Below are 26,937 nucleotides of genomic sequence, written 5' to 3' on the forward strand. Positions count from 1 at the left end.
TGCCCTGCCAAGTCCAAGGTTATATAAGAGACAAATCTAACTATTCCCATAGTGGAACATATATTCCAGCGTTAATTGAGGCCAGTAAGGCCAATTGTGCAGCTTTATTATAATCCATCAGCCTAGGAACATTCAAGCCCCCATGTATTCATGGGGAAGTAAAGATCCTGGCTCTTACCCTGTGGCACTTATGGGCCTAAATGAAAGAGAGGCATTTTTTCTGTAATTGTACCACACTCTTACTATTCACAGCGACAGAGAATGTCCCAAAATAAAATAGGAGGCATGGTAGTAAGGTCATCTTGGACAAGAACACCGTTCTGGAAAAAGATAATGGGAACTTATGCCATGATAAAATATCTTGGGCTAGCTAGCTTGTTAAAGGGAATAGCTGAGCTCCTAAAAAAATACATCTACTTAGGGGCTTCCTCCAGCTCCTTGCAGCCGACATGCATAGGGCTGTGAAGTCGGAGTCGAGGAGTCGGGGCAATTTTTGGGTACCTGGAGTCGGAGTTGGGAGAAAATGCACCGACTGACTCCTAATGAATTTGAACTGTAATTAAACTAGAAAATATGATAAAATGTTCTATTTATCAGATAATAGTCATCATAAATAATTTATATATACAGTAATAGCTGTGCTTAGTCCACAAAAATGAAATACACCAATCAAAAAAGAGTTACTTGTGCTGCTTCAATAAAGCAGTCACCGTATTTTTAAAAGTTAGATATACATATCTGATTGAGAATGCATATATACTGTATGGGGTGTACACAGGAATCTTTTGTATATATACTAAATAACATCTATGCTGTAAGAATAAAGCCTGATTTGTAGCTGTGTCACAACAGCGATGGTCAATGAGATGGAAATAATTCTGCGCGGATGCTGGTTTATGCACTCCCTTTGCTAATGAAATCAAATAATTTGATATGTTGTTAAAATTTGGTTTGGTGACTACGAATTAAAGGGTACCTTAGACGGATGAAAAAAGGTTTTATATATACCTGGGGCTTCCTCTAGCCCCCTTCAAGCTAATCAGTCCCTCGCTGTCCTCCTCCGCCACCTGGATCTTCTGCTATGAATCCCGGTAATTCAGCCAGTCAACGCAGTCCGGCCGTGTGCCGCTCCCACACCCAGGAGCGTTCTGCACCTGCGCAATAGTGCTGCGCAGGTGTAGTACGCTCCCGGCGGCGGAGTGTGTGTATGCGCACTACGCTCGACTGACTCAAGTACCTGGACCCACAGCAGAAGATCCAGGTGGCAGAGGAGGACAGCGAGGGACTGATTAGCCTGAAGGTGGCTGGAGGAAGCCCCTTGTATGTATAAAACTTTAATTTCATCTGCCTCAGGTTTACTTTGTTACACAGTAGTACTATACTCTAGAATGTTGTGCACATTGAACACAGAGGTGTTGTCTATCACCCATCCACCTGGTTCAGATTGTGCATGAAGAATGTGTAATAGAGGAAGAATAGCCTCATTCTCCTGCAGAGTACCTGCACATCACTCTTACATGTACCCACAGTCACATTGCCTAGGGCCTGATAGATGTTCTTTGTTCCTGTCTTCTACAAGTACTCTTACCAAGGACTAGTTTTAGTCTATGACTAAAAGTATTAGAGGCAGAAGATCAGCCGGCTAGCCAGGTAACTGGTATTGTTTAAAAGGTAATAGATATGGCAGCCTCCATATCCCTCTTACTTCAGTTGTATTTTAAAATTCCTAAGCGTTGTCAGTTAACCACTTAAGGACCGCCTACAGCCGATGGGCGGCGGCAAAGGCTGGGCCTAAACGACCGCAGTACGCCCATCGGCGGCGAGTCCTCTTGTGGCTGCTGGCCGGGGATCGCGCGCTGTTATGCGCGCGCATCCTCTGGCAATAGGCTCCGCCCACCTGCATCGTCAACCCGCCGGCCAATCGTAAGCGCCGGCGGGTTGTTAACCCGATGGTTGCCGCATAGGAAGCGTATAATACGCTTTGTAATGTATACAAAGCGCATTATACAGGCTGCCTCCTGCCCCTTATCAATTCGCCAGTGCATTATTTACATCTGTTCTTCCCTGTAATAACCCACTGATCACCTGTCAATCACCTGTCAATCACCCATCAATCACCCCCTGTCACTGCCACCCATCAATCAGCCCCTAACCTGCCCCTTGCGGGCAATCTGATCACCCACACCATCAGATCGCCCGCAGACCCGACGTCAGATCACCTCCCAAGTGCATTGTTTACATCTGTTCTCTCCTCTAAACACCCACTAATTACCAACTAATTACCAATCAATCACCCCCTATCACCACCTGTCACTGTTACCCATCAGATCAGACCATAGTCTGCCCCTTGCGGGCACCCAATCACCCACCCACACGCTCAGATTGCCCTCAGACCCCCCCCCCCCTTATCAATTCGCCAGTGCATTATTTACATCTGTTGTTCCCTGTAATAACCCACTGATCACCTGTCAACCACCTGTCAATCACCTATCAATCACCCATCAATCACCCCCTGTCACTGCAACCCATCAATCACCCCATGTCACTGCCACCAATCATCAGCCCCTAACCTGCCCCTTGCGGGCAATCTGATCACCCACCCACACCATCAGATTGCCTGCAGACCCGCTGTCAGATCACCTCCCAAGTGCATTGTTTACATCTGTTCTCTCCTCTAAACACCCACTAATTACCCATCAATCAACCCCTGTCACCACCTGTCACTGCTTCCCATCAGATTAGACCCCTATCTGCCCCTAGGGCACCCAATCACCCGCCCACACCCTCAGAACACCCTCAGACCCCAGCCCTGATCACCTCGCCAGTGCATTGCTTGCATCTATTTCCCCCTCTAATCACACCTTGAGACACCCATCAATCACCTCCTGTCACCCCCTAGCAAACCTACCCATCAGATCAGGCCCTAATTTGCCCCGTGTGGGCTCCTGATCACTCGGCCAAACCTTGACAAAAAAAAAAATCTTCTATGAACTCACCATACTCCTAACAGAATACCTTGGGGTGTCTTCTTTCTAAAATGGGGTCACTTGTGGGGTTCCTATACTGCCCTGGCATTTTAGGGGCCCTAAACCGTGAGGAGTAGTCTAGAATCCAAATGCCTCAAAATGACCTGTGAATAGGACGTTAGGCCCCTTAGCGCACGTAGGTTGCAAAAAAGTGTCACACATGTGGTATCGCCGTACTCAGAAGAAGTAGTATAATGTGTTTTGGGGTGTATTTTACACATACCCCTGCTGTGTGGGAGAAATATCTCTGTAAATGGACAATTGTGTGTAAACAAAATAAAAAAAAATGTCATTTACAGAGATATTTCTCCCACCCAGCATGGGTATGTGTAAAAATACACCCCAAAACACATTATACTACTTCTCCTGAGTACGGTGGTACCACATGTGACACTTTTTTGCACCCTAAGTGCGCTAAGGGGCCCAAAGTCCAATGAGTACCTTTAGGATTTCACAGGTCATTTTGCGACATTTGGTTTCAAGACTACTCCTCACGGTTTAGGGCCCCTAAAATGCCAGGGCAGTATAGGAACCCCACAAGTGACCCCATTTTAGAAAGAAGAAACCCCAAGGTATTCTGTTAGGAGTATAGAAGATTTTATTTTTTGTCACAAGTTAGCGGAAAATGACACTTTGTGAAAAAAAAAAATTAAAATCAATTTCCGCTAGCTTGTGACAAAAAATAAAATCAAAAAATTGTCATTTACAGAGATATTTCTCCCACCCAGCATGGGTGTAAAAATACACCCCAAAACACATTATACTACTTCTCCTGAGTACGGAAATACCACGTGTGGCACTTTTTTGCAGCCTAACTGCGCTAAGGGGCCCAAAGTTCAATGAGCACCTTTAGGCCTTACAGGGGTGTTTACAATTAGGCACCCCCCAAAATGCCAGGACAGTAAACACACCTCACAAATGACCACATTTTGGAAAGTAGACACTTCAAGGTATTCAGAGAGGAGCATAGTGAGTCCGTGGCAGATTTTATTTTTTTTCCCGCAAGTTAGAAGCAATGGAAACTTTTTTTTTTTTGTCACAAAGTGTCATTTTCCGCTAACTTGTGACAAAAAATAAAATCTTCTATGAACTCACCATGCCTCTCAGTGAATACTTTGGGATGTCTTCTTTCCAAAATGGGGTATTTATACTATCCTGGAATTTTAGCACCTCATGAAACATGACAGGTGGTCAGAAAATATCAGAATAGTAAGAGGCGCTCTGTACAGAATTGGTATGTGTATATGATTCTGTGCTGTTTCAACAATCAGCTCCGCTGCTGTGGCAAGGGTAGATCCTCTTCACCTTTATACAGTATAAACATTCATAGAGTAACACAGCGCCAAGACTTATGCTGTTGTATGCTTGCAAGCACCATCCTCCAGAGATGTACTCCTTTGTTCTGCAATCCTATTGTGCAATATTGCACTCAAAAAGGAAGCAAGGAGAAATTTCTCTCAGTGGAAGTAAAACCAATCTTCTTTTTTCAAAACACGACACAATGGGTACAAACAAAACACTCACATCAGGAGGGTCCTATGCCTCTATAGGACCCTCTCCTGGAAACCTCACTTCCCACCCTTGTGGTACTCTGAGCCAGAACAATGATCAGTGGTGTCAGTGGTGCCCGGCCCGCTCTCGTCCCGTCTAGTTTCGGCCTTTCGCTGTCCAGGATATCCCCTGATGACGGCGAAAAGGCCGAAACTAGTCGGGACGAGAGCGGGCTAAAAACTAAAACTCGCAGCAGCAATCAAATAGCACCAAAAGAAAGCTGTATTAGTGACAAGAAAAGGAGGCAAAATTCATTTAGGTGGTAGGTTGTATGACCGAGCAATAAACCGTGAAAGCTGCAGTGGTCTGAATGGAGAAAAAGGCTCTGGTCCTTAAGGGGCGAAAAGACTGTGGTCCTCAAGTGGTTAAGAGATGCATTTCATGTTACATACTTTCAATCAACAAAATTGTAATATGCAAATCAGAGGAGTCGGAGTCGGAGTGGAATCCTAACCTGAGGAGTTGGAGTTGGTGGATTTTTGTACTGACTCCACAGCCCTGCCGATATGTTCCACGCCGCAGCTTCGCTCTCAGCCACCAGCCTGGGGTCCCCACCAGTACAAAGGCCAACATCGCAAGGTCGTCCTTTACTGCGCCTGCGCGAGCTTCGCTGTCAATCAAGTCCACGTTGTCCGGAGTGTACTGGGCACACTTCAGTTATTATCTAAACAAAAGAGCTTCTCTGAGCTCTCCGACCTTGGGTCGCAATTTTCTGGAGCACTCAGGGCCCATTCACACTAAGGCGTTGAAGCGTGTTTTAAAGCACTAGTGCAATTAAAACCCTATAGCAGTGATCTCACTGGTGCAATTGCTGCCAATCACTGGCATTTCACGATTAACGGCAATCGTAAAACATGTTACCTGCAGCATTTTACCGTGATTCTCGAGCGAACGCGGTACAGTGCTTAAACAAGTGCTGATCGAGATGGTCAGGAATCGCGGGAGTGTACAGTGATTTTAGTGCACTAATCGCAGTAAAATCACCTGCGCAAAACGGTAGCGCTGAGTGCTACTGTTTTGCTACTTTGTAGTGTGAATGGGCCCTTATACATCGAAGAAACAGTCAGAGACGGATTTAGATAAGATTTTTCATGCAGGGACACTGAAAGGGTTATTAGCTCTGCTTGTTTTATAGTTTAAAATACAGACAGAATTATGCAATGTTATAAACAAAGTTATATATCTAAAAATTAAAACATGACACTATTTTCTTTGCTACTAATGTTCTTCTAATTATTAGTACTACAAATACAGTACAATGCATTATATTATAAGTTTTTTTTTTCCATCAGTGTCACTTAAAGGTGAAAACACCTGCGGGCTGAAGTGATCTTTTAATGCATAGTCAAGCAGAACATTTATTGATAATTTTGACAATAAGGCTTTTATATTGTGAACATCAGCCCAATTACCACCCCAGCCTGATGCTGTCTGCTCCATCTTCTTGTACACACTTTCACCTTGCCTGCTTCCACTAGCATGCATGGCTAGGGACACCTGGAACCCCTTCCCAAACATTTCCCCTTCCCATGTGAGAGGCAGGATTAGTTTCTGGCTGCATGCCAGTGCCACACATATTTTTCACTTGTTTTTATATATTGTAATCAACAGGGTCGTGTAGACTTCTTGCAGCTCATGCTTGACTCTAGAACTGAAGATATCAGTGGACTGAACAAAGAGCAGAAAGGTAAACATGGACGTGCTGTGCTTAACCACTTTACCCCCACGCGTACGAATTTCTCCATCCCTTTTTCCATCCTTTCACCACCAGGGATGGAGAAATCCATACTTTCCGTGCTCCTGCCGCTGCCCGCGCTCCCGCTCGCTCTAGCGCGCACTCCCGCTCGTAAACACGCCGCCGGCCGCTCGCCTGGAGATCAATAAACAGGAAAATCCATTCCCGTTCCTTGATCTAAGCCCCGCAATGATCCGCTGCTTCTTCGATAAGGAGCGCAATCATTGTGAAAAAAAAAACTTTCACAGCTTCCTAGTATTCCTGCAAGCCCGGACGCTTGCAGGTCGCATTAAACAAAAAGTTACTGTTGCCATCTTGTGGCCAAATAGTAAAACTACACCCTAAAGCATTTTTCATATACAAATAAATTAGTTTTACACAAAAAATTAACTCCTTACCTCCCACACTCCCCAATTTTTTTTTGTAATAAAAAAAAAAATTACAATTAAAAAAAAAAACATAAATAGTTACCTTAGGGACTGAACTTTTTAAATATTTATGTCAAGAGGGTATAATACTGTTACTTTATAAACTATGGGCTTGTAATTAGGGATGGACGCATAACAGAAAAAAATGCACCTTTATTTCCAAATAAAATATTGGCGCCAAAGATTGTGATAGGGACATCATTTAAACGGTTTTATAACCGGGACAAATGGGCACATACATTTCATGGGTTTTAATTACAGTAGCATGCATAATTTAACCACTACCGACCGCCCACTGCACAGGGGCGGCCGGAAAGTGGATCCCGCAAGGACCGACGCATGCACAGAGGCGGCGGTCCTTGTAGGGGCATGGGCGGAGCGATCGCGTCATCCGTGACGCGATCCTCCGCCGGGAACTGGCTCCGCCCCCCTCGCGCTGTAACCCGCCGGCTGTTCGGAAGCACCGGCGGGTTACTAGCACCCGGATCGCCGCATACAAAGTGTATAATACACTTTGTAATGTATACAAAGTGTATTATACAGGCTGCCTCCTGCCCTGGTGGTCCCACCAGGGCAGGCTGCAGCCACCCTAGTCTGCACCCAAGCACACTGATTCCCCCCCCTGCCCCCTGATCGCCCACAGCACCCCTCAGACCCCCCCCCTACCCACCCCCCAGACCACTGTTTGCACCCAATCACCCCCCCCCCCCCCCTAATCACCCATCAATCACTCCCTGTCACTATCTGTCAACGCTATTTTTTTTATGCCCTAAACTGCCCCTGCTCCCTCCTGATCACCCCCCCCCCCCCTTGTGTACTGTATGCATCTATCCCCCTGATCACCTGTCAATCGCCCATCAATCCCCCATCAATCACCCCCTGTCACTGCCACCCATCAATCAGGCCCTGACTTGCCCCTTGCGGGCAATCTGATCACCCACACCAATAGATCGCCCGCAGATCTGACGTCAGATCACCTCCCAAGTGCAGTGTTTACATCTGTTCTCTACCCTAAACACCCACTAATTACCCATCAATCACCCATCAATCACCCCCTATCACCACCTGTCACTGTTACCCATCAGATCAGACCCTAATCTGCCTCTTGCGGGCACCCAATCACCCGCCTACACGCTCAGATTGCCCTCAGACCCCCCCCCTTATCAATTCGCCAGTGCAATATTTACATCTGTTCTTCCCTGTAATAACCCACTGATCACCTGTCAATCACCCATCAATCACCCCCTGTCACTGCCACCCATCAATCACCCCCTGTCACTGCCACCCATCAATCAGCCCCTAACCTGCCCCTTGCGGGCAATCTGGTCACCTACCCACACCAATAGATCTCCCGCAGATCCGACGTCAGATCACCTCCCAAGTGCAGTGTTTACATCTGTTCTCTACCCTAAACACCCACTAATTACCCATCAATCACCCCCTATCACCACCTGTCACTGTTACCCATCAGATCAGACCCTAATCTGCCCCTTGCGGGCACCCAATCACCCGCCTACACGCTCAGATTGCCCTCAGACCCCCCCCCCCCCCTTATCAATTCGCCAGTGCAATATTTTTGATCTGTTCTTCCCTGTAATAACCCACTGATCACCTGTCAATCACCCATCAATCACCCCCTGTCACTGCCACCCATCAATCAGCCCCTAACCTGCCCCTTGCGGGCAATCTGATCACCCACCCACACCAATAGATCGCCCGCAGATCCGACGTCAGATCACCTCCCAAGTGCAGTGTTTACATCTGTTCTATACCCTAACCACCCACTAATTACCCATCAATCACCCCCTGTCACTGCTACCTATCAGATTAGACCCCTATCTGCCCCTAGGGCACTCAATCACCCGCCCACACCCTCAGAACGCCCTCAGACCCCAGCCCTGATCACCTCGCCAGTGCATTGCTTGCATCTATTCCCCCCTCTAATCACACCTTGAGACACCCATCAATCACCTCCTGTCACCCCCTAGCACACCTACCCATCAGATCAGGCCCTAATTTGCCCCGTGTGGGCTCCTGATCACTCGGCCAAACCCTCAGATCCCCCTCAGACCCCCTTCCGATCACCCCCCTCAGTGCATTGATTGCATCTATTTTCCCCTCTAACCACCCCCTGAGACACCTATCAATCACCTCCTGTCACCCCCCTAGCACTCCTATCCATCAGATCAGGCCCAATACAACCTGTCATCTAAAAGGCCACCCTGCTTATGACCGGTTCCACAAAATTCGCCCCCTCATAGACCACCTGTCATCAAAATTTGCAGATGCTTATACCACTGAACAGTCATTTTGAGACATTTGGTTTCCAGACTACTCACGGTTTTGGGCCCGTAAAATGCCAGGGCGGTATAGGAACCCCACAAGTGACCCCATTTTAGAAAAAAAGACACCCCAAGGTATTCTGTTAGGTGTATGACAAGTTCATAGAAGATTTTATTTTTTGTCAAAAGTTAGCGGAAATTGATTTTTATTGTTTTTTTTTCACAAAGTGTCATTTTTCACTAACTTGTGACAAAAAATAAAATCTTCTATGAACTCGCCATACACCTAACGGAATACCTTTGGGGTGTCTTCTTTCTAAAATGGGGTCACTTGTGGGGTTCCTATACTGCCCTGGCATTTTAGGGGCCCTAAACCGTGAGGAGTAGTCTAGAAAACAAATGCCTGAAAATGACCTGTGAATAGGACGTTGGGCCCCTTAGCGCACCTAGGCTGCAAAAAAGTGTCACACATGTGGTACCGCCGTACTCAGGAAAAGTAGTATAATGTGTTTTGGGGTGTATTTTTACACATACCCATGCTGAGTGGGAGAAATCTCTCTGTAAATGGACAATTGTGTGTAAAAAAAATCAAACAATTGTCATTTACAGAGATATTTCTCCCACCCACAAAGGGTGGGGAGACAAGAGAGCGCTCCGTAGTGCATTAAATGGGGTTTACTGGATTAATAAAAAATAAATCATCACACTCACATTTAGTAAAATTATGCAGTCCTGAGGAAGGCGTTGACTTACGCCGAAACCGGTAGTGACGTCAGACGGCAGAGTCTGTGCCCTGCTTGCCCTAGTCGGACGTTCCTCTGATATTCCATCTACACCATTGGCCCTGGCCAGGCTACTTATGGTACGAGGCGACCCGCAGGACGAGCAAAAGACACAGACACGCATAATTTTACTAAATGTGAGTGTGATGATTTATTTTTTATTAATCCAGTAAACCCCATTTAATGCACTACGGAGCGCTCTCTTGTCTCCCCCCCCCCCCTTTGTGTTTTTCAGTTACTGGCACCATCCAGTCTATGAGAGCAGCACTGAGTGCATTTTAAAGGGCCAGTGTTAAAATTGTTTGTGCGCAAGTTTTTCTCTCTTTCATTTCTCCCACCCAGCATGGGTATGTGTAAAAATACACCCCAAAACACATTAAACTACTTCTCCTGAGTACGGCGGTACCACATGTGTGGCACTTTTTTACACCCTAAGTACGCTAAAGGGCCCAAAGTCCAATGAGTACCTTTAGGATTTCACAGGTCATTTTGCGACATTTGGTTTCAAGACTACTCCTCACGGTTTAGGGCCCCTAAAATGCCAGGGCAGTATAGGAACCCCACAAATGACCCCATTCTAGAAAGAAGACACCCAAAGGTATTCCGTTAGGAGTATGGTGAGTTCATAGAAGATTTTATTTTTTGTCACAAATTAGCGGAAAATGACACTTTGTGAAAAAAGCCAATTAAAATCAATTTCCGCTAACTTGCGACAAAAAATAAAATCTTCTATGAACTCGCCATACTCCTAACGGAATACCTTGGGGCGTCTTCTTTCTAAAATGGGGTCATTAGTGGGGTTCCTATACTGCCCTGGCATTTTAGGGGCCCTAAACCGTGAGGAGTAGTCTTAAAACAAAAATGACCTGTGAAATCCTAAAGGTACTCATTGGACTTTGGGCCCCTTAGCGCAGTTAGGGTGCAAAAAAGTGCCACACATGTGGTATCGTCCTACTCAGTAGAAGTAGAATAATGTGTTTTGGGGTGTATTTTTACACATACCCATGCTGAGTGGGAGAAATATCTCTGTAAATGGACAATTGTGTGTAAAAAAAATCAAACAATTGTCATTTACAGAGATATTTCTCCCACCCAGCATGGGTATGTGTAAAAATACACCCCAAAACACATTATACTACTTCTCCTGAGTACGGCAATACCACATGTGTGGCACTTTTTTGCAGCCTAACTGCGCTAAGGGGCCCAAAGTCCAATGAGCACTTTTAGGCTTTACAGGGGTGCTTACAAATTAGCACCCCCCAAAATGCCAGGACAGTAAACACACCCCACAAATGACCCCATTTTGGAAAGTAGACACTTCAAGGTATTCAGAGAGGGACATGGTGAGTCCGTGGCAGATTTCATTTTTTTTTTTTTGTCACAAGTTAGCAGAAATGGAAACTTTTTTTTTTTTCTTGTCACAAACTGTCATTTTCCGCTAACTTGTGACAAAAAATAATATCTTCTATGAACTCACTATGCCTCTCAGTGAATACTTTGGGATGTCTTGTTTCCAAAATGGGGTCATTTGGGGGGTATTTATACTATCCTGGAATTCTAGCCCCTCATGAAACATGAAAGGGGGTCAGAGAAGTCAGAGATGCTTGAAAATGGGAAAATTCACTTTTTGCACCATAGTTTGTAAACGCTATAACTTTTATTCTAACCAATAAATATAGGCTGAATGGGGTTTTTTTTAATCAAAAACATGTTTGTCCACATTTTTCGTGCTGCATGTATACAGAAATTTTACTTTATTTGTGAAATGTCAGCACAGAAAGTTAAAAAAATCATTTTTTTGACAAAATTCATGTCTTTTTTGATGAATATAATAATAAGTAAAAATCGCAGCAGCAATCAAATAGCACCAAAAGAAAGCTTTATTAGTGACAAGAAAAGGAGCCAAAATTCATTTAGGTGGTAGGTTGTATGAGCGAGCAATAAACCATGAAAGCTGCAGTGGTCTGAATGGAAAAAAAGTGCCTGGTCCTGAAAGAGACTCTGAAGCAAGAATAATTCTCGCTTCAGAGCTCATAGTTAGCAGGGGCACGTGTACCCCTGCTAAACCGCCGCTAAACGGGGGTCCCTTCACCCCCAAACCCACCCCCACAAGACTTGGTCGCAAAGTTAGTCGTGAAATGAGGCAGGGCTAACGGCTGCAGCCCTGCCTCCAGTCGCGTCTATCAGACGCGCATCGCCGCCTCTCCCCCACCCCTCTCAGTGAAGGAAGACTGAGAGGGGCGGGGGAGAGGCGGAGGTACGCGTCTGATAGACGTGCGGGAGGCAGGGCTGCGGAGGTTAGCCCTGCCTCAATGCGGAAGAGATTCCACTCTGTACGGGGTGGGTTTGGGGGTGAAGGGACCCCCGGTAAGCCGCGGGATAGCGGCGGTTTAGCAGGGGCACACATGCCCCTGCTATCTATGAGGTCTGAAGCGAGATTTATTCTCGCTTCAGACTCTCTTTAAGGGGGGTAAAGCCCACGGTCCTCAAGTGGTTAAAAACTATAAAGGCCGAAAACTGAAAAATAATACATTTTTTTCCCACATTTTTTTCCTATTTTCCCATTAAAACACATTTAGAATAAAATAGTTCTTGGCATAATGTCCCACCTAAAGAAAGCCTAATTGGTGGTGAAAAAAACAAGATATAGTTCATTTCATTGCGATAAGTAATAATAAAGTTATAGATGAATGAATGGAAGGAGCGCTGAAAGGTGAAAATTGCTCTGGTGGTCAAGGGGTAAAACCCCTCAGTTGGGAAGTGGTTAAATTCATTCATTCATGTGTATGATAAGTGTAAATTGTGTATGTGTGTGGCTAAATACTGATTGTGAAACTGAACTGTGGTGAACCTGGACAGGTAGTGATTATTTTAATTTATGACATTTAAAGAGGAACTTCAGCCTAAACAAACATACTGTCATTAAGTTACATTAGTTATGTTAATTAAAATAGATAGGTAATATAATCTCCTACCCACCTTGTTTTAAAAGAACAGGCAAATGTTTGATTTCATGAGGGCAGCCATCTTTTTGGTTGAAAGGAGGTGACAGGGAGCATGAGACACAGTTCCAACTGTCCTGTGTGCTGACCACCCCTCCCAGTGGCTAGGCTACGTGAACAACATAGCAAATCCCATCATGCTTTGCACAGCATCAGGGAAAAAAAAACCTGGGCAGTTTTCTTTGATGCGGCGGAGCTTAAGATTCTGTGCAGCTGGAGGGGGCGTGGCTTGACGCTGCTAGAAGATGGCCGCTTGAATCCCTCTCTCCCGCTACGTGTCCGCTACTGCTCCTAATCCAGCGAATCTGGGCCGACGGTTCGAGCGATGCCGGGCACCCGCAGCACCCTGAACACTCCAGCTACCCCCAAGGCTAACCAGACACAGACTGGAAAGACTGTCGCAGAGATATTTCGACCACACAAGACCAGTATGAAAGCCTCCAAGATGGCGCCGACGGAGGAAAATCTCAACACACCGCCCTCCCCGCCCGAGCCAGACCCGAAGGTAAACAATAAGCAGAGAGCCCCTACACTAGCTGATATGCATAATATAGCAGATGATATCAAGAAATATATGCTTACCACCATATCAGAGGTCCGAGCAGACGTTGCTGCCATGGGTCCGAGACTACAGGCTTTAGAGGCCGCAGACCAACAGAAATCCACGCAGCTCAAATCCCTCACTAAGACATCGAACGCCCATGATGCCAGACTTCTTGAGCATGCTAGACAACTTGAGGATTTAGATAATAGAGGGAGAAGATGCAATATTCGGGTAAAGGGGGTGCCTGAGGGAGTGACGCAGGAGAAAATTCAGGAGGCCCTAACTTCTATCTTCAATAACCTGCTGGAGAGAGCTGTAGACACAAATATAGCTTTTGTGCGAGCACACCGGGCTCTTCGCCCGAGAGGATCAGATGCTGACAAAGCCAGAGACATTATATGTTGCCTGGAATCCTTTCCATTGAAGGAGGCAATCATGAAGGCAGCAAGAGCGCAAGACGCTATACTGTTTAATGACACTCCCATTCAATTATACCAAGATCTTTCACCGCTAACGCTGGCGAAGAGACGTGTGCTCAAACCCTTACTGCAAGCTCTCAAAGATAAGGGCTTAATGTACCGCTGGCATTTTCCATTTTCATTATCTGTCATGACTGGAGGTAAAGTGTTCGTATTAAAATCGGCTGCTGACACCGATGCGTTCTGTAAAGATCTGGGCCTGCCAGCACAAGAGTTACCGAACTGGGACTATGCCTCTCCATTTCAAAAAGCAGAGACCACTGCATCCACCAGCACTCGCCGATCACGACTTAAATCGGCTGCTGTCCGCCAGCGATCCAGAAGCAGAGAGTCTAGATCCCAGACCAACTCGAACCATTCGCGGCAAGACTCAGGATCTTCCGAGGAGGAGGACTAATGTTCTTTTTGCCCAATATCTCTGAGATCAATAGGGGGGGGTTATTTTTTTTATTTACACGGACAGTTCCATGGCCCGCTGCATGATGTTCATGGACAAATTTTTGGTTCTCCCCTTTTGCCCAAATAAGGAACTGGTAACTATGAACACACTCCATGCTTCACATGCGATCTTTTAGCTTTACTGACACTGATACTGATTTATATATGCTCTGATCTACCTTACTAAACCCATGAGAGGAACATGGTAATGTGACCACTAATATCAGGCCTGTTTAAATGACATTTCATAAACTGTAATATTCTTGCTTCTTTAAAAGGGATAGAGATATACCCGAATCTGCTATATAACACACATTTAGGCTTTTTCAAAAGAGCATAGCTTTACTTACATACTTTAGAGATAAGGCCCCTACTAACGAGAGTTAAATGGGCATAAGGAATGTAATATCTGCTATACGATAAAAGAGGCGTCCCCTCATATGCTTAAACGCTTCTGTCTCCCCTCCCTTTTTCATACATCCTACCACAGGGCACTTCATTTAACAGGTAGATATTGTTACTATTTGCCTGCAACGCTAAAATGGAAGTGCCCTGATGTGAGTGGGCTCTGTATCTCTGTTTCCATCGTCTATCCCCTATGCTTTCCCTTCTGTGTCCTCCCACTACTCTAATACCCCCACTTCATGCCTCTTACTCGATGTCCTAATGTCTGCCTCCCAGTATATGTCCCCTATGGCTGTAATGAGAGATAGGTGGTAATGGGGTGATTAGTGGAGCAATAAGGTAACTGTCCGTACCAGAAATATAAATGTGGAGAACAAGGTTATGATCTCGGGATGCTATTTTTCTCCCCCCCTAGCATACTTTACAGTTTTATAAACAGAGTATTGATATTCTTTAACCTCCAAGTTTCAATGCTTAAACGTTATGCTCGCTTGCCTCTGTTGGGCAGTTAAAACTTGGATAATAGTATGCCTGGCTATGACTGGACACTTGGCCCAGTCCGAAAAGAAGCTGAAGAATAGCGGACACAGCGGTTAACTATGAGTAGACTTTAAGACTAAAACTTGTTAGACTTTACTTGTTATTTGTTAATACTGTTAAAACTTTGATTTTTATAAACGGCTCTGGCACGTCTTCCGAGCCCCCCACACAGTGTATCTATAATACACTGACATTGTGAAACCCACTTAGGTGGTGTGTGCGACCCTCCATATCGCACCCACGTGGGACTTTCTTCAATTGCTTACGCAAGCATTGGAATATATATGTCTGGGGTACACCCACTCTCACACCGGAAAATCCCCTCTCTGACTCTTGTGCTCATACTCCCCCTCTTAATTGCTAACAGTTTCCTGATTGGAGGGCGGGTATTTCATTCCCAAACAACATCCTGTACCACTAGCGGTAAAATGGCAGTCGAAGACCCAAGAGGTACAACTCGAGAGGGAGGGTCTCAGTGGAGGATGATATCACTCAATGTAAACGGCCTTAATACGCCAGAAAAACGCACTGTAGTGTTTGACTATCTGATAAGAGAAAAAACTCACTTTGCATTCCTACAGGAAACGCATTTACGTACCAACCATATACCAAAGAGATTTCACTACAAATTCCCATTAGCATTTCATGCTACGTCCCCCACATCTAAAACTAAAGGGGTGTCTATCTTCCTCCACAGAGATATTGCATTCATTGAGGAGGGAAGAGAGGTGGACCCAGAAGGTCGTTACCTATTTGTGAGGGGGAGGCTAGCTAACAAAGAGGTCACACTAGCAAATGTGTATGTCCCAAACAAAAAACAACCATCCTTCATAGCCTCAACCTTAACAAAATTGTCAAGCTTTAGTAGAGGCCTCCTGATCATGTGTGGGGACTTTAATGTCCCATTGAACCCCTTGCAGGATTGCTCCAATGGATCATCAGCGCTCTCCTACAAAGCCTTGAAATTTATCAAAATCAAACTACAAAATATGACGCTGGTGGACCCTTGGAGAATCACACACCCAAATGAAAGGGACTACACTTTCTTCTCCCCCATCCACCAAAAGTATTCCAGAATTGACTACTTTTTTATAGCCCAAAGAGACTTAAATCTCGTGCAAAAAGCTACAATAGGCACTAAGTCAATATCCGACCATGCACCAATTTTCCTGACCCTCACAACTCCAGACAAAACATTCACAACATGGTCCTGGAAGCTTCATCCTAATATTCTCTCGGACAAAACCAGAGTGCAAAAAAGCATAGAAGTCCTTGAGGACTACTTCCAATTAAACAACGGATCACAAGCATCCCAAATATCCATTTGGGAAGCACACAAGGCAGTAATGAGGGGCCACTTCATCAAGATAGGCTCCAAATTGAAAAAAGAGAGGGAGGAAGGGAGTAGGAGCTTATTAGAAAGAATAAAACGCTTGGAAGGGGCCCATAAGAGATCCCTGGCCATATCAAACATGGAAGAACTAAACAAAGCGCGCATAGACCTGGATAAATTACTCTACTCAGACGCCAGACGTAAACTGTTAGCTTATAAAAAGATTTTCTATGAGCATGGGAACAAAAGCGGGAAGTACTTGGCAAGAGCGCTCAGGAAACAAACCACTCGTACCAATATCACATCCCTGATAGACAACAAACAAAATAGATTGTACAGAGCTGAGGATATCGCAGAGGGATTCAGGCAATTTTATGAGTCCCTATATAATCTACAAGACCAAGGACAGGCATCTGGACCGGGCCCAATTAGATCTAAATGCTTACAGAATTTTATCTCCAAGTATGCTTTACCCCTACATTTAGAGCAATCGGAATGTGAAGAAATGGAAGCCCCTATTTCAGAAGATGAATTTCTTCTGGCAGTCAAAGCCCTGAAAACAGGGAAAGCGCCCGGCCCAGATGGCTTTACAAGCCAATATTATAAGTTACACGCAGGGAAACTGGCCCCAGCTTTTGTGGCCGCATGTAATGCAATTACAGATGGTTCCATTCCCTCCTCACAATTCCTGGAGGCGCACATTGCTGTTATACCTAAGGCTGACAAGGATCCTCAGTTCTGTGCAAACTATAGACCCATCTCATTGCTAAATCTTGACGCCAAACTACTAGCAAAAATACTGGCAAATCGTCTCCTCCCATTTATACCAGCACATATAAAACCAGACCAGGCTGGATTTGTCCCAGGCAGGGAAGCAAAGGATAATGTCATGCGATCAATTGACCTAATGGCGTTTGCAAAAAAAAAGGGCATTCGAGCATTTATGCTCTCGACTGACGCGGAAAAGGCATTTGACAGGGTGGCATGGGACTATATCCGTGCCACCCTGTCAAGCCTGGGGATCGGTGAGGCAATGTGCAGGTGGATTGGATTCTTATACACAAATCCAACAGCTCGGGTGAAAGTGAATGGGGTATTATCTAAACCACTTCCTATTACCAATGGGACCAGGCAGGGGTGCCCCCTTTCACCCCTTATCTACATACTTACAATGGAACCCTTCTTAAACGCCATTAGATCAGATCCTAACATCCAGGGAATCACAGTGGGAGCATCCCATCACGTAGTAGCTGCATTTGCTGATGACCTACTGTTTTTTCTTCAAAACCCCCTGATCTCACTACCCAGTCTGATTCATAAATTCACAGAATTTGGTATGGTTTCAAACCTGAAAATTAATTTCCACAAATCACAAGCGCTAAATCTCTCCCTTGATGCAGGGGTGGTTAAAACTTGTAAAGAAAACTTTTCATTCCAGTGGGCCAAACACTCATTTAAATACTTGGGAATCCTCATCACTCCAGACTTAAAAGACCTATTTGTCAGCAATTTTGGGAAAATAGGGAGAACTCTTGAGACGGATTTACTCAGTTGGGGGAAACAATCATATATGTCATGGTTCGGTAGAATGGCTGCAGTCAAAATGAACTTGCTACCCAGGCTCCTATACATTAGCCAATGTATCCCCATTGACCTTCCGCCTAGTTTCCTTAAGAACCTCCAGACAAAAATTAATAGGTTCATCTGGGGAAATAAACCCCCCAGAATCAGAAGAGTTACCCTATCCATGCCAAAAGAAGAGGGGGGTACGGGTTTACCAGACCTTCAGAAATATCACATGGCTGCCCAGCTCTCAAGGGTGGTGGAATGGGCGCTCCCTGAAAATCCTAAGCCCTGGGTTGAGATTGAACAAGAGACTACTGACTGTACACCAGCATCTCTAGGATGGTTCAGCTGTCCTGCGAAAAGTCAAGCATCCTGGCAAAACCCCCTCATTGCTGCCTCAGTGAAAACTATGAGAAAATGGCTCCCAAAGCTGGGATTATTGAAACTTCCAGGCCCCCTTACCCCTCTCAACGACAACCCCGATTTTGCACCAGCCAAAGACATCCCCTTTCTCTTATCTTGGAGTAAGGAAAGCTATCCGAGAGTGAAAGATTTTATAATACAGGGTAGGATTAAATCCATGCAAGAAATGTCTTTGCTGAATGAGAATAGTTCAATCACTAATTGGCAATATTTCCAAATTAGACATTTTTTACAATCTATATTGAAAAGCAATGCATGTACAGCTCCGCTATCGCCATTTGAAAACCTTCTTACAAATCTCACTCAGCACAGACATATAGTCTCCACGGTATACCATATGCTTTTAACCCCATTAGTCTCCTCTAAGATAAGGTATCAAGAATTATGGGAAAAAGATCTGGGGGAAGAAATTGAAGCAGATCAATGGCAAAAAATACTCCTACTATCTCACAAGGGTTCATTAAATGTCACTACACAAGAAATGGGATTTAAAATCCTGTCCAGATGGTACAGGACTCCTTGTACCCTGCATAGGATCTTCCCTGCATCCCCAGATGTATGCTGGAGGTGTGGAGCAAACGGGGGAGATATATACCATATCTTCTGGTCATGCCCGTCCTTGTCGGGGTATTGGTCCTCAGTTCACCAAATAATTGGCAAAATCATAGGAGAACCTATTCCTTTTAATCCCGGCTATTTCTTACTACACAATACACATGAACCCCTGAAGGCTTATAAGAAATCGGTGACTATACATCTTATCAATGCCGCTAGGGCAATGATTCCCCTGCATTGGAAGTCTTCCGTATCCCCCTCAATTCAATCCTGGTTCAAGAGAATAGAACAGATCGAAACTATGGAGCATATGATCCTTACATCACAAGACAGGTCAGAGCAATATACTATGACATGGTCAATCTGGAATGACTTTCAACAGTCAGATGAATACAAACAACTTATGAGTGACAATGGAAGGGTCTAACCCTTTCCCTCCCACTATAGCCTTGTGGTAGGCCCTCTCAAGCTAATCTCGCCTGCTCTTTTATATGCCTTGGGTCCTGTATCCCCTCCGGTGTGAGAGTACGGAACTGATAAATGGAATATGACCTGATGGTCTCCTCAGACATGTAGTATTTTGTCAAATGTGGTATGCAAGACATAGCATCTTCTAGTTTATTATATAAGTGGATTGAGCTATTGTATTGAACGATATGATTATGTCAAGCTGTGTATGTTTAACCACTGTTTCTCTTTTGCTATAATAAACTTTGATTGTGAAAAAAAAAAAAAGATTCTGTGCAGCTAAAAAATAAGGCTTATGTAAGAAAAACAAAGTTCTGATGCTGTGAAACTGTTAAAGAAACACCAAGCCTTTTCAGTGCTGCTGAGTAGATTTTTAGTCTGGAGGTTCACTTTAAGTGCATCTAGGGATTGTGTTTCTGATATTTACTCAGTTGGTTCAGGTCCCTTACTTTTATGAAGGTAGCACAAAAAAAAAAAAAACTTTTTTTTTTTTTATAACAACTTATTTTGTGTACTTTTTTACTTGCAATGTTCAGTAGATATGGTACGAACAAGCAGTGGCGTAGCAATTGAGGCTGCAGAGGTAGAAACTGCATCGGGACCCTTGGGCCAGAGGGGCCCACCCTCAGCCACAGTATTAGCTCTCTATTTGTCCTATGCTCATAATAATCACTTCTAATGGAGCTTTTATGAGTAGTACTCATTAACAAACTGTTCCCCATCCCCTCCTTGCACCTCTGACACTGTGGTTATCCTTGGCAGGTTTTGGTGTGCCGTACCAATTGTTATGTATAGAGCGCTTGGGGGGCCCAAAGTAAACCTTGCACCGGAACCCATGAAAACCATTTCAACCCAGAACCATTTCAACAACCCCTCAAAAAAAAAATAAAATATTGGGCTCGATTCACAAAGCGGTGCTAACCTAGTTAGCACGCCTAAAGGCTTTGGGCGTGCTAACTAGGATGCTAAGTAGTTAGCACGCACAAAGCTTTAAGAAATCATGTGCAAAGTTATGCGTGCAAAACTTTACGCACGTAAACCTTTATGCGCGCATAAAGGTTTACTGTGCGGATAAAGGTTTACGTGCGTAAAGTTTTGTGCGCATAACTTTGCGCGCGAAAATCTCTTTTAGGCGTGCTAAGGGGCTTTTCACAGGCGTGCTAACAGTTAGCACCGCTTTGTGGATCAAGCCCATTACCTCTTGCCCTAATACTTACCAAAATACTGCAAAAGCTCATAACATGACATCCTTAACTAGTTCCACACCAACGTAGTACAAATCTACGTCCAGCAGGTGGTGCAGCAGCCCTGACTGGATGTAGATTCAACGTCACAAAGAATCGTGTGTCCCTGCCGTTACCACCGATCTCACCACTCTGCAATTTGCTCGCTCTGCTGTCTATAAGACGGCTGAGCTCTGTAAGCAGGTCAGGAACCGCTTTCAATGGCTCCTGAGGCATGATCACGGAGAGCCAATCACATTGGCTCCCATTGATAGACAGCATCAGGAGCCAATGAAAGCAGCTCCTGACCTGCTGTAAGCACAGCCGTAAAGGTGGCAGAGAGAGGAGCATGCGTCGATGGGGCAGTGTCACGACCAGCAAGAGCAGCGGGTATGTGCGGCGATTCGTCGGGAGGTGATGTTTTTCTGTACCAGGGGCAGAGACTGCTGGTACAGTGGTTAAGATACTTCTGGTTGGCACTCAACTAGTAAATATTTACCAAACTGTGGTAGGCAGAATAACATGTCTAAAGCCTTACACACAATAAGTAGAGCGTAATGCATTGAATGTAATCGCGCTACTTGTCATGCGATAAAACTTTATGCACGTTGTTTTGCTCAGTGCAGTTTAGTGAATATACCGCCAAGTGTCTTTTGGAGGAGGGCTGCCATATAGTATGAGCAGACTGGCCTGCCTGAGCTTCATATACTTTTCCTGGATTGAAAGGTGTGGGGACGTTACAGACTGTAATCATTCTCTCCTGTTATGACCATTGTCAAGTGTGGATACTGCATGGGTGATGATGGGGCTGGCCTGACACATTCCTCCTTACTGCTGTTGGCGAGGGTCGTGGCCTGAGGCACAGGAGTGATTTTGGGACAGGCCATTCCTAGCCTGGCCTAGTGCATGGTATGCCTGTGTGTAGGTGGTGGGGCTAAGGTGGGTTAAAGACCACCCACAAGCAGAGCTGGTTTTATTGGGTGGAATCTATATTTTTCAGTTAGGTGTGTGTGACAAAATGGAAAGGGGAGGCTTGGCGATGCTGTATAAAAGGCTAATCAAGCTCATCTGTCCAGCCTGATCTAGGAGAAGCACAACGGTTGGCTATATATATTCAGTCGAAATTTTTGTGAGGCACTTAATGCAGTCATGGTTCCTGAATGCCTCTTTTTGTCTTTAGATGCACCCATCAATAATGTGAGAGTGTTGTACAGGACATAGGTCTTCAACTTGTGGTACATGTCCTGGGGGTGTTTATGTTACTCTCAGGGTGTACTGGAATTGACACAGGCAATCAGCTATAGTGAGGCCCAGATTTACATCACAGGAGCCTATAGGCACAGATCTCCTGGCACCCTAGACTTCGCCCTCCATAAACTTACAAACGCTGACAAACCACACCGCAAGTGTGCTAGGTAGCCCAGCTGTCACTTCTGCCTTACTTCCCTTGTCCATAAAATGTAACTACAGGTGTCCCTTAGCATTAGGTAGGTGGAGGTACCTTTTATGTTGCTAGAGGTGCCCCTGACTGAAGAGAACTCTCATCAGTGAAATGCCGAGACCTGGGTGAATAACCTCTCCTTTACACTCCACTTAGCTCTCTGCATAGGGCAGGAGGCACTTGGTGAGGGTAGTGAGCTGCCTTTCCATCATCAGGCCCCTGTAGGCAAGTGCCTACAGTGCCTTAAGGTATATCCGGCCCTGGCTTATAGTCAATTTTGACAAAACATAGGAAAAAACATTTATTTTGGCATCTTTCTTGGGCCTTTAAAGAGACCCTGAGCAGGTAATAAAAACAGAATTTACACTTCCCTGGGGCTTCCTACAGCCCCCCCCCCCCCCCCCCCCCGTAGGTCGCGAGGTCCCCCGGCGTCCTCCTGGCTCCTTCACTGGTCCCGGTCCCAACTCTGGTTGCACGACGACTTCGGCCTAAAGTTGGCAAGTCTGCTTCCTGCTGTGGAGGATCGCGTCATCATGCCGGCTGGCTACGCGTCATCACGCTGGCCGGCGTGAGAGTCCTGCGCATGCGTGGTTCTTTAAGATTGACTAACGCATGAGCAGGACTCTCATGCCGGCCAGCGTGATGACGCGTAGCCGGCCGGCATAACACCACAATCATCCGCAGCGGGAAGCTTCAGGCCAAAGTTGTCGTGTAACCAGAGCTGGGACCGGGACCAGGGAAGGAGCCAGGAGGACGCCGGGGGACCTCACGGCCTACGGTGGGCTGGAGGAAGCCTCAGGTCAGTGTAAATTCTGTTTTTTTAACCTGTTAAGGGTCTCTCTAAGCCTAACTTTTCCCCCAACAATAAATATTTCTGATATTTACCCTAACTTCTTCCTCAACAAAAACTCCTTTCTGATGCTTAATTCTAATTCTAAGGCAGAGTAATGCAGGCAACACAAATACTAAGAAATGTTCATTAAAATCTACTATAAAATGAACATAGTCTAATGTATTGTACCAGCAGATTCATAAACCTATAACGGAAGGAGTTTTCTTTTCACAGCTCTCACAGATACTGAAATAATGGCACAATCCATTATTTTTATATTGGCTGGATTTGAGACCACTAGTTTGACTTTGAGCTTCATTTTTCATAACCTGGCAACCCACCCTGATGTACAACAGAAATTACAGGAAGAAATTGACACATATCTTCCTGACAAGGTAAGCAAAAACAGATGCAAAAAAAACAGATGAATGGCTTGAAAGCATCATAATGATTGCCTCTGCTGAGAATCTAGCATGTGTACAGCCGCCCCAAATGCTGTGATACTTTAGCCAGCAATCAGCCTGGTGGATCGATTTGGCTGATCGCTGGCCCGAGAGCACTGTCCTACCCACTCAGTCCACCCACTGGCTGGCATTACTCCTGCTCTACTCTGACGGTCATCCCCGTATCCTCCCCCATGCAATGTTTCTGCAGTGCCTCTGCCCAAGGGATCGGGACCTGATCCACGATGGATGACATGCCTTGTATGTGGGTACGAGGCTTAACGTTAAGCTGTAGCCAAGAAGTTTAAAATAAACCTGTACAGGGAAAAAAGTTTAAGATGTGATCCCTGATGCCTTTTACATATGCAGCTTGCCTGGTTGTCATACTGGCTTCAATCCACACTGAACATTTACAGCGAACCTGAGATGAGAAGGGTCTCAGGTACCATATTTACCCGGGGCTTACTTAACCTCCTTAGCGGTACCTCCTAAGCCGCCTCGGTGGATATCTCAGCCCCTGGTGGGGCGATTTAAATTCTTTAAAGTGCTGGACGCGTGGCTAGCAGTTTGCTAGCCACGCGTACAGCTTGATCGGCGCCGCCGCGCGGCGATCGGCCGCACGCAGAGGCGAAAGAGGGCCCCCCCCCGCCAGAGCCCTGCGCAGCCCGGACCAATCACTCCCGGGCAGCGCAAAGGGCTGGATCGGGTACGCCAGACATCAGGACGTCGGCTGACATCCATGACGTCATTCCGATCATCGCTATGGCAACAGGAGAAGCCAAACAGGAGATCGCGTTCTATACGCAATCTCCTGTTTACTGTTGTTGCTGGCGGCGATCGGACTAGAGGGACACATGCACCCTCTAGTGGTGTTTCATGTAGCTACCACTCGAGTAGCTACATGAAACAGAAAAAAAAATACAAAAAAAGTGTGATGCAGCCTCCTTGGCAAAAAAATTTAACCGCCAAGGAGGTTAAACCCCCTTGAGACCGCTCCTCCCTCGCCGTCTTCCCAGGTGGCTCCTGTCACCCGCAATATTGACCCAAAAGCCTGGCCTAGTCACATTTTGTCGCGCATGCAGTTGGGCCGACAGGCTCCTCCCCCTGCTGGGAGCATTCTGAGCTTGCGCAGTACTGCTGTGCAGGTGCAGAACGCTCCCAGGGATGGCAGCGTAACAGGGAAGTGTGCCTGGCCGAGCCACGCATGCGCGATAAAGCACGACTTGGCCAGGCTTTCGGGCAGTATTGCGGTTGACAGAAGCCACCTGGGGAGACAGCGGGGGACTGAGTGGCCTCAAGGGGTAAGTAAGGAACCTGAGACCTGAGATGCTTCTCATTTCAGGTTCTCTTTAAAACCACTTAACGACCACGTAAGTGGTATTACATGGAAACGGCTGCTTGTACGAGTGGCCTTTCCATGTCAGTTCACGGAGGGTGTCTCCGTGAACAGCCTGCGAGCCTCCGATCGCGTCTCGCAGGCTAAATGTAAACACGTGGGGAAGAAATACCCGGTGTTTACATCATACGGCGTAAAGGGGATCGGCGATCCCCGGCCTCTAATTGGCCGGGGATCGCCGGCATCTGATAGGCTGAAGCCTATCAGAGGCGGCGCAGGATGGATCTCCATCCTGTGCCGCCCATAGCGAGAGGGAGAGGGAGGGAAGTAGAGGGAGGGCGGAAATCGCTGCGGAGGGGGGCTTTGAGGAGCTCCCCCGCAAAACGCAGATAGCCGGATGCGTTCAAACCCCCCCAGCAGGACATCCCCCTAGTGGGGAAAAAAGGGGGGAAGTCTGGTCGCCCTGGCTGCAAAGTGATCTGTGCTGTGGGCTGGAAAGCCCACGCAGCACAGATCACAGAAAAGATGCCTGGTCCTCAAGTGGTTAAGATCAATGCAGCAAAACCATGAGGGTAATGTCGTTCATTTTCTGGATGACCGATTGACTCACCCCAGTCTCCCCCAATATGAAATGTGTTCCCCAACAGGCCTGTGGTGACTGTTGTAATGGGCTCACCTGTCTGCTTGGATGCTCCTCCTGTATTCTTCTCTCCATCACCATTCTGTCCTTGTACCTCTTGACCTGGCAGCATGTACGTGGTAACACACATTCCACCAGGTCACAGAGTACCAGTGTCCTGGAAGTGATAGAGAGAAGACACAGGAGGAGCACACCAGTGGACAGGTGAGTTTGTACTCCACTGCAGCACCCCCAGGGAACATATTCAATGGGGAAGACCTGGGGTGCCCGGCAGGCAGAGACGGCTCCACAGAGTTTGAATAGATTTCATTTATGTACAGTACACTGGCAGCAATAGATCCTTCTCTGATCAGATTTAATCAGAGCGAGATCTGTCTATCAAATCTGGTGGCCTCAGCCAGGCTATAAAGCAGGCCATGCAGGCATTGATTTTTTTTTTTCCGACAATGGAAGATTCAATCACCATAATTTAATTTGCCAGTTATCTGTGGGTATGTATTTGGCTGGTGTTGGCTCCGTCCACTTTTTCTAACCCTAACACACAAACACTCAATGACCAAGTTTGTGAGCTTTGGGGTCTTTGGCATCAATAATTTGTATACTCCCACAGAAATTAAACAAATCAGATTGGCTGTTTGTGGCTCCATCCCCTCTCTAGAATTTGAACCCCAGTCACCCAATGACCAACTGTAGCAGGTTTGAGGCATCTGCTATTAACAGTGTAAAATTGGCAGCAATTTAAATATTCCCCTTGAAAATCAACAGGTGAATTTTGAATGGCTATTATAGGCTCCACCCACTTCCCTGAATATTAATCTCAGTCACCCAGTGACCATCTGGGCAAAGTTTGAGAACCCTGCCATTAACCTCCCTGGCGTTCTATTAAGATCGCCAGGGCGGCTGCGGGAGGGTTTTTTTTAAATAAAAAAAAACAACTATTTCATGCAGCCAACTGAAAGTTGGCTGCATGAAAGCCCACTAGAGGGCGCTCCGTATGCGCACTTCTGATCGCCTCCGGCAATCAGAAGTAACAAGGAAGGCCGCAATGAGCGATCCAGCCCTTAGCGCTGACCGGAACTGTTTGTTCCGGCTGCGCTGGGCTCGGGCGGCTGGGGGGACCCTCTTTCGCCGATGCACGCGGCGGATCGCCGCGCTGCAGCGGCAATCAGGTAGCACATGCGGCTGGCAAAGTGCCGGCTGCGTGTGCTCCTTTTAATTTGATAGAAATCGGCCCAGCGGGGCCTGAGAAATCCTCCTGCGCAGGTTACCCTGAGCTGAGCTCAGGATAACCGGCAAGGAGGTTAACAGTGTAAGAATGGCTGCAGTTTATATTTCTCCCAGTGAAATTAGTTTTTGGCTCCGCCTACTTTTTGTAACCTGGACACACAGTCACTCAATGACCAAGTTTGTGAGCTTTGGAGTCCTTGGCATCAATCATTTGTATTTTCCCAGTAAAATGAAACAA

General features: G+C 46.1%; 1 protein-coding gene across 1 annotated transcript in view; it reads left to right on the forward strand.

Moving 5' to 3' along the window:
* Positions 1 to 26,937, forward strand: part of LOC137503712 (cytochrome P450 3A9-like) — a 124,368-nt gene that overhangs the window by 64,754 nt on the left and 32,677 nt on the right. Inside the window, exons 9-10 of the mRNA XM_068231107.1 lie at positions 6,189 to 6,264; positions 23,288 to 23,448. Coding sequence (XP_068087208.1) covers positions 6,189 to 6,264; positions 23,288 to 23,448 — 237 coding nt within the window. The remainder of the gene's footprint in view (positions 1 to 6,188; positions 6,265 to 23,287; positions 23,449 to 26,937) is intronic.

Source organism: Hyperolius riggenbachi, chromosome 4 (assembly GCF_040937935.1).
Source record: "Hyperolius riggenbachi isolate aHypRig1 chromosome 4, aHypRig1.pri, whole genome shotgun sequence".
NCBI lineage: Eukaryota > Metazoa > Chordata > Amphibia > Anura > Hyperoliidae > Hyperolius > Hyperolius riggenbachi.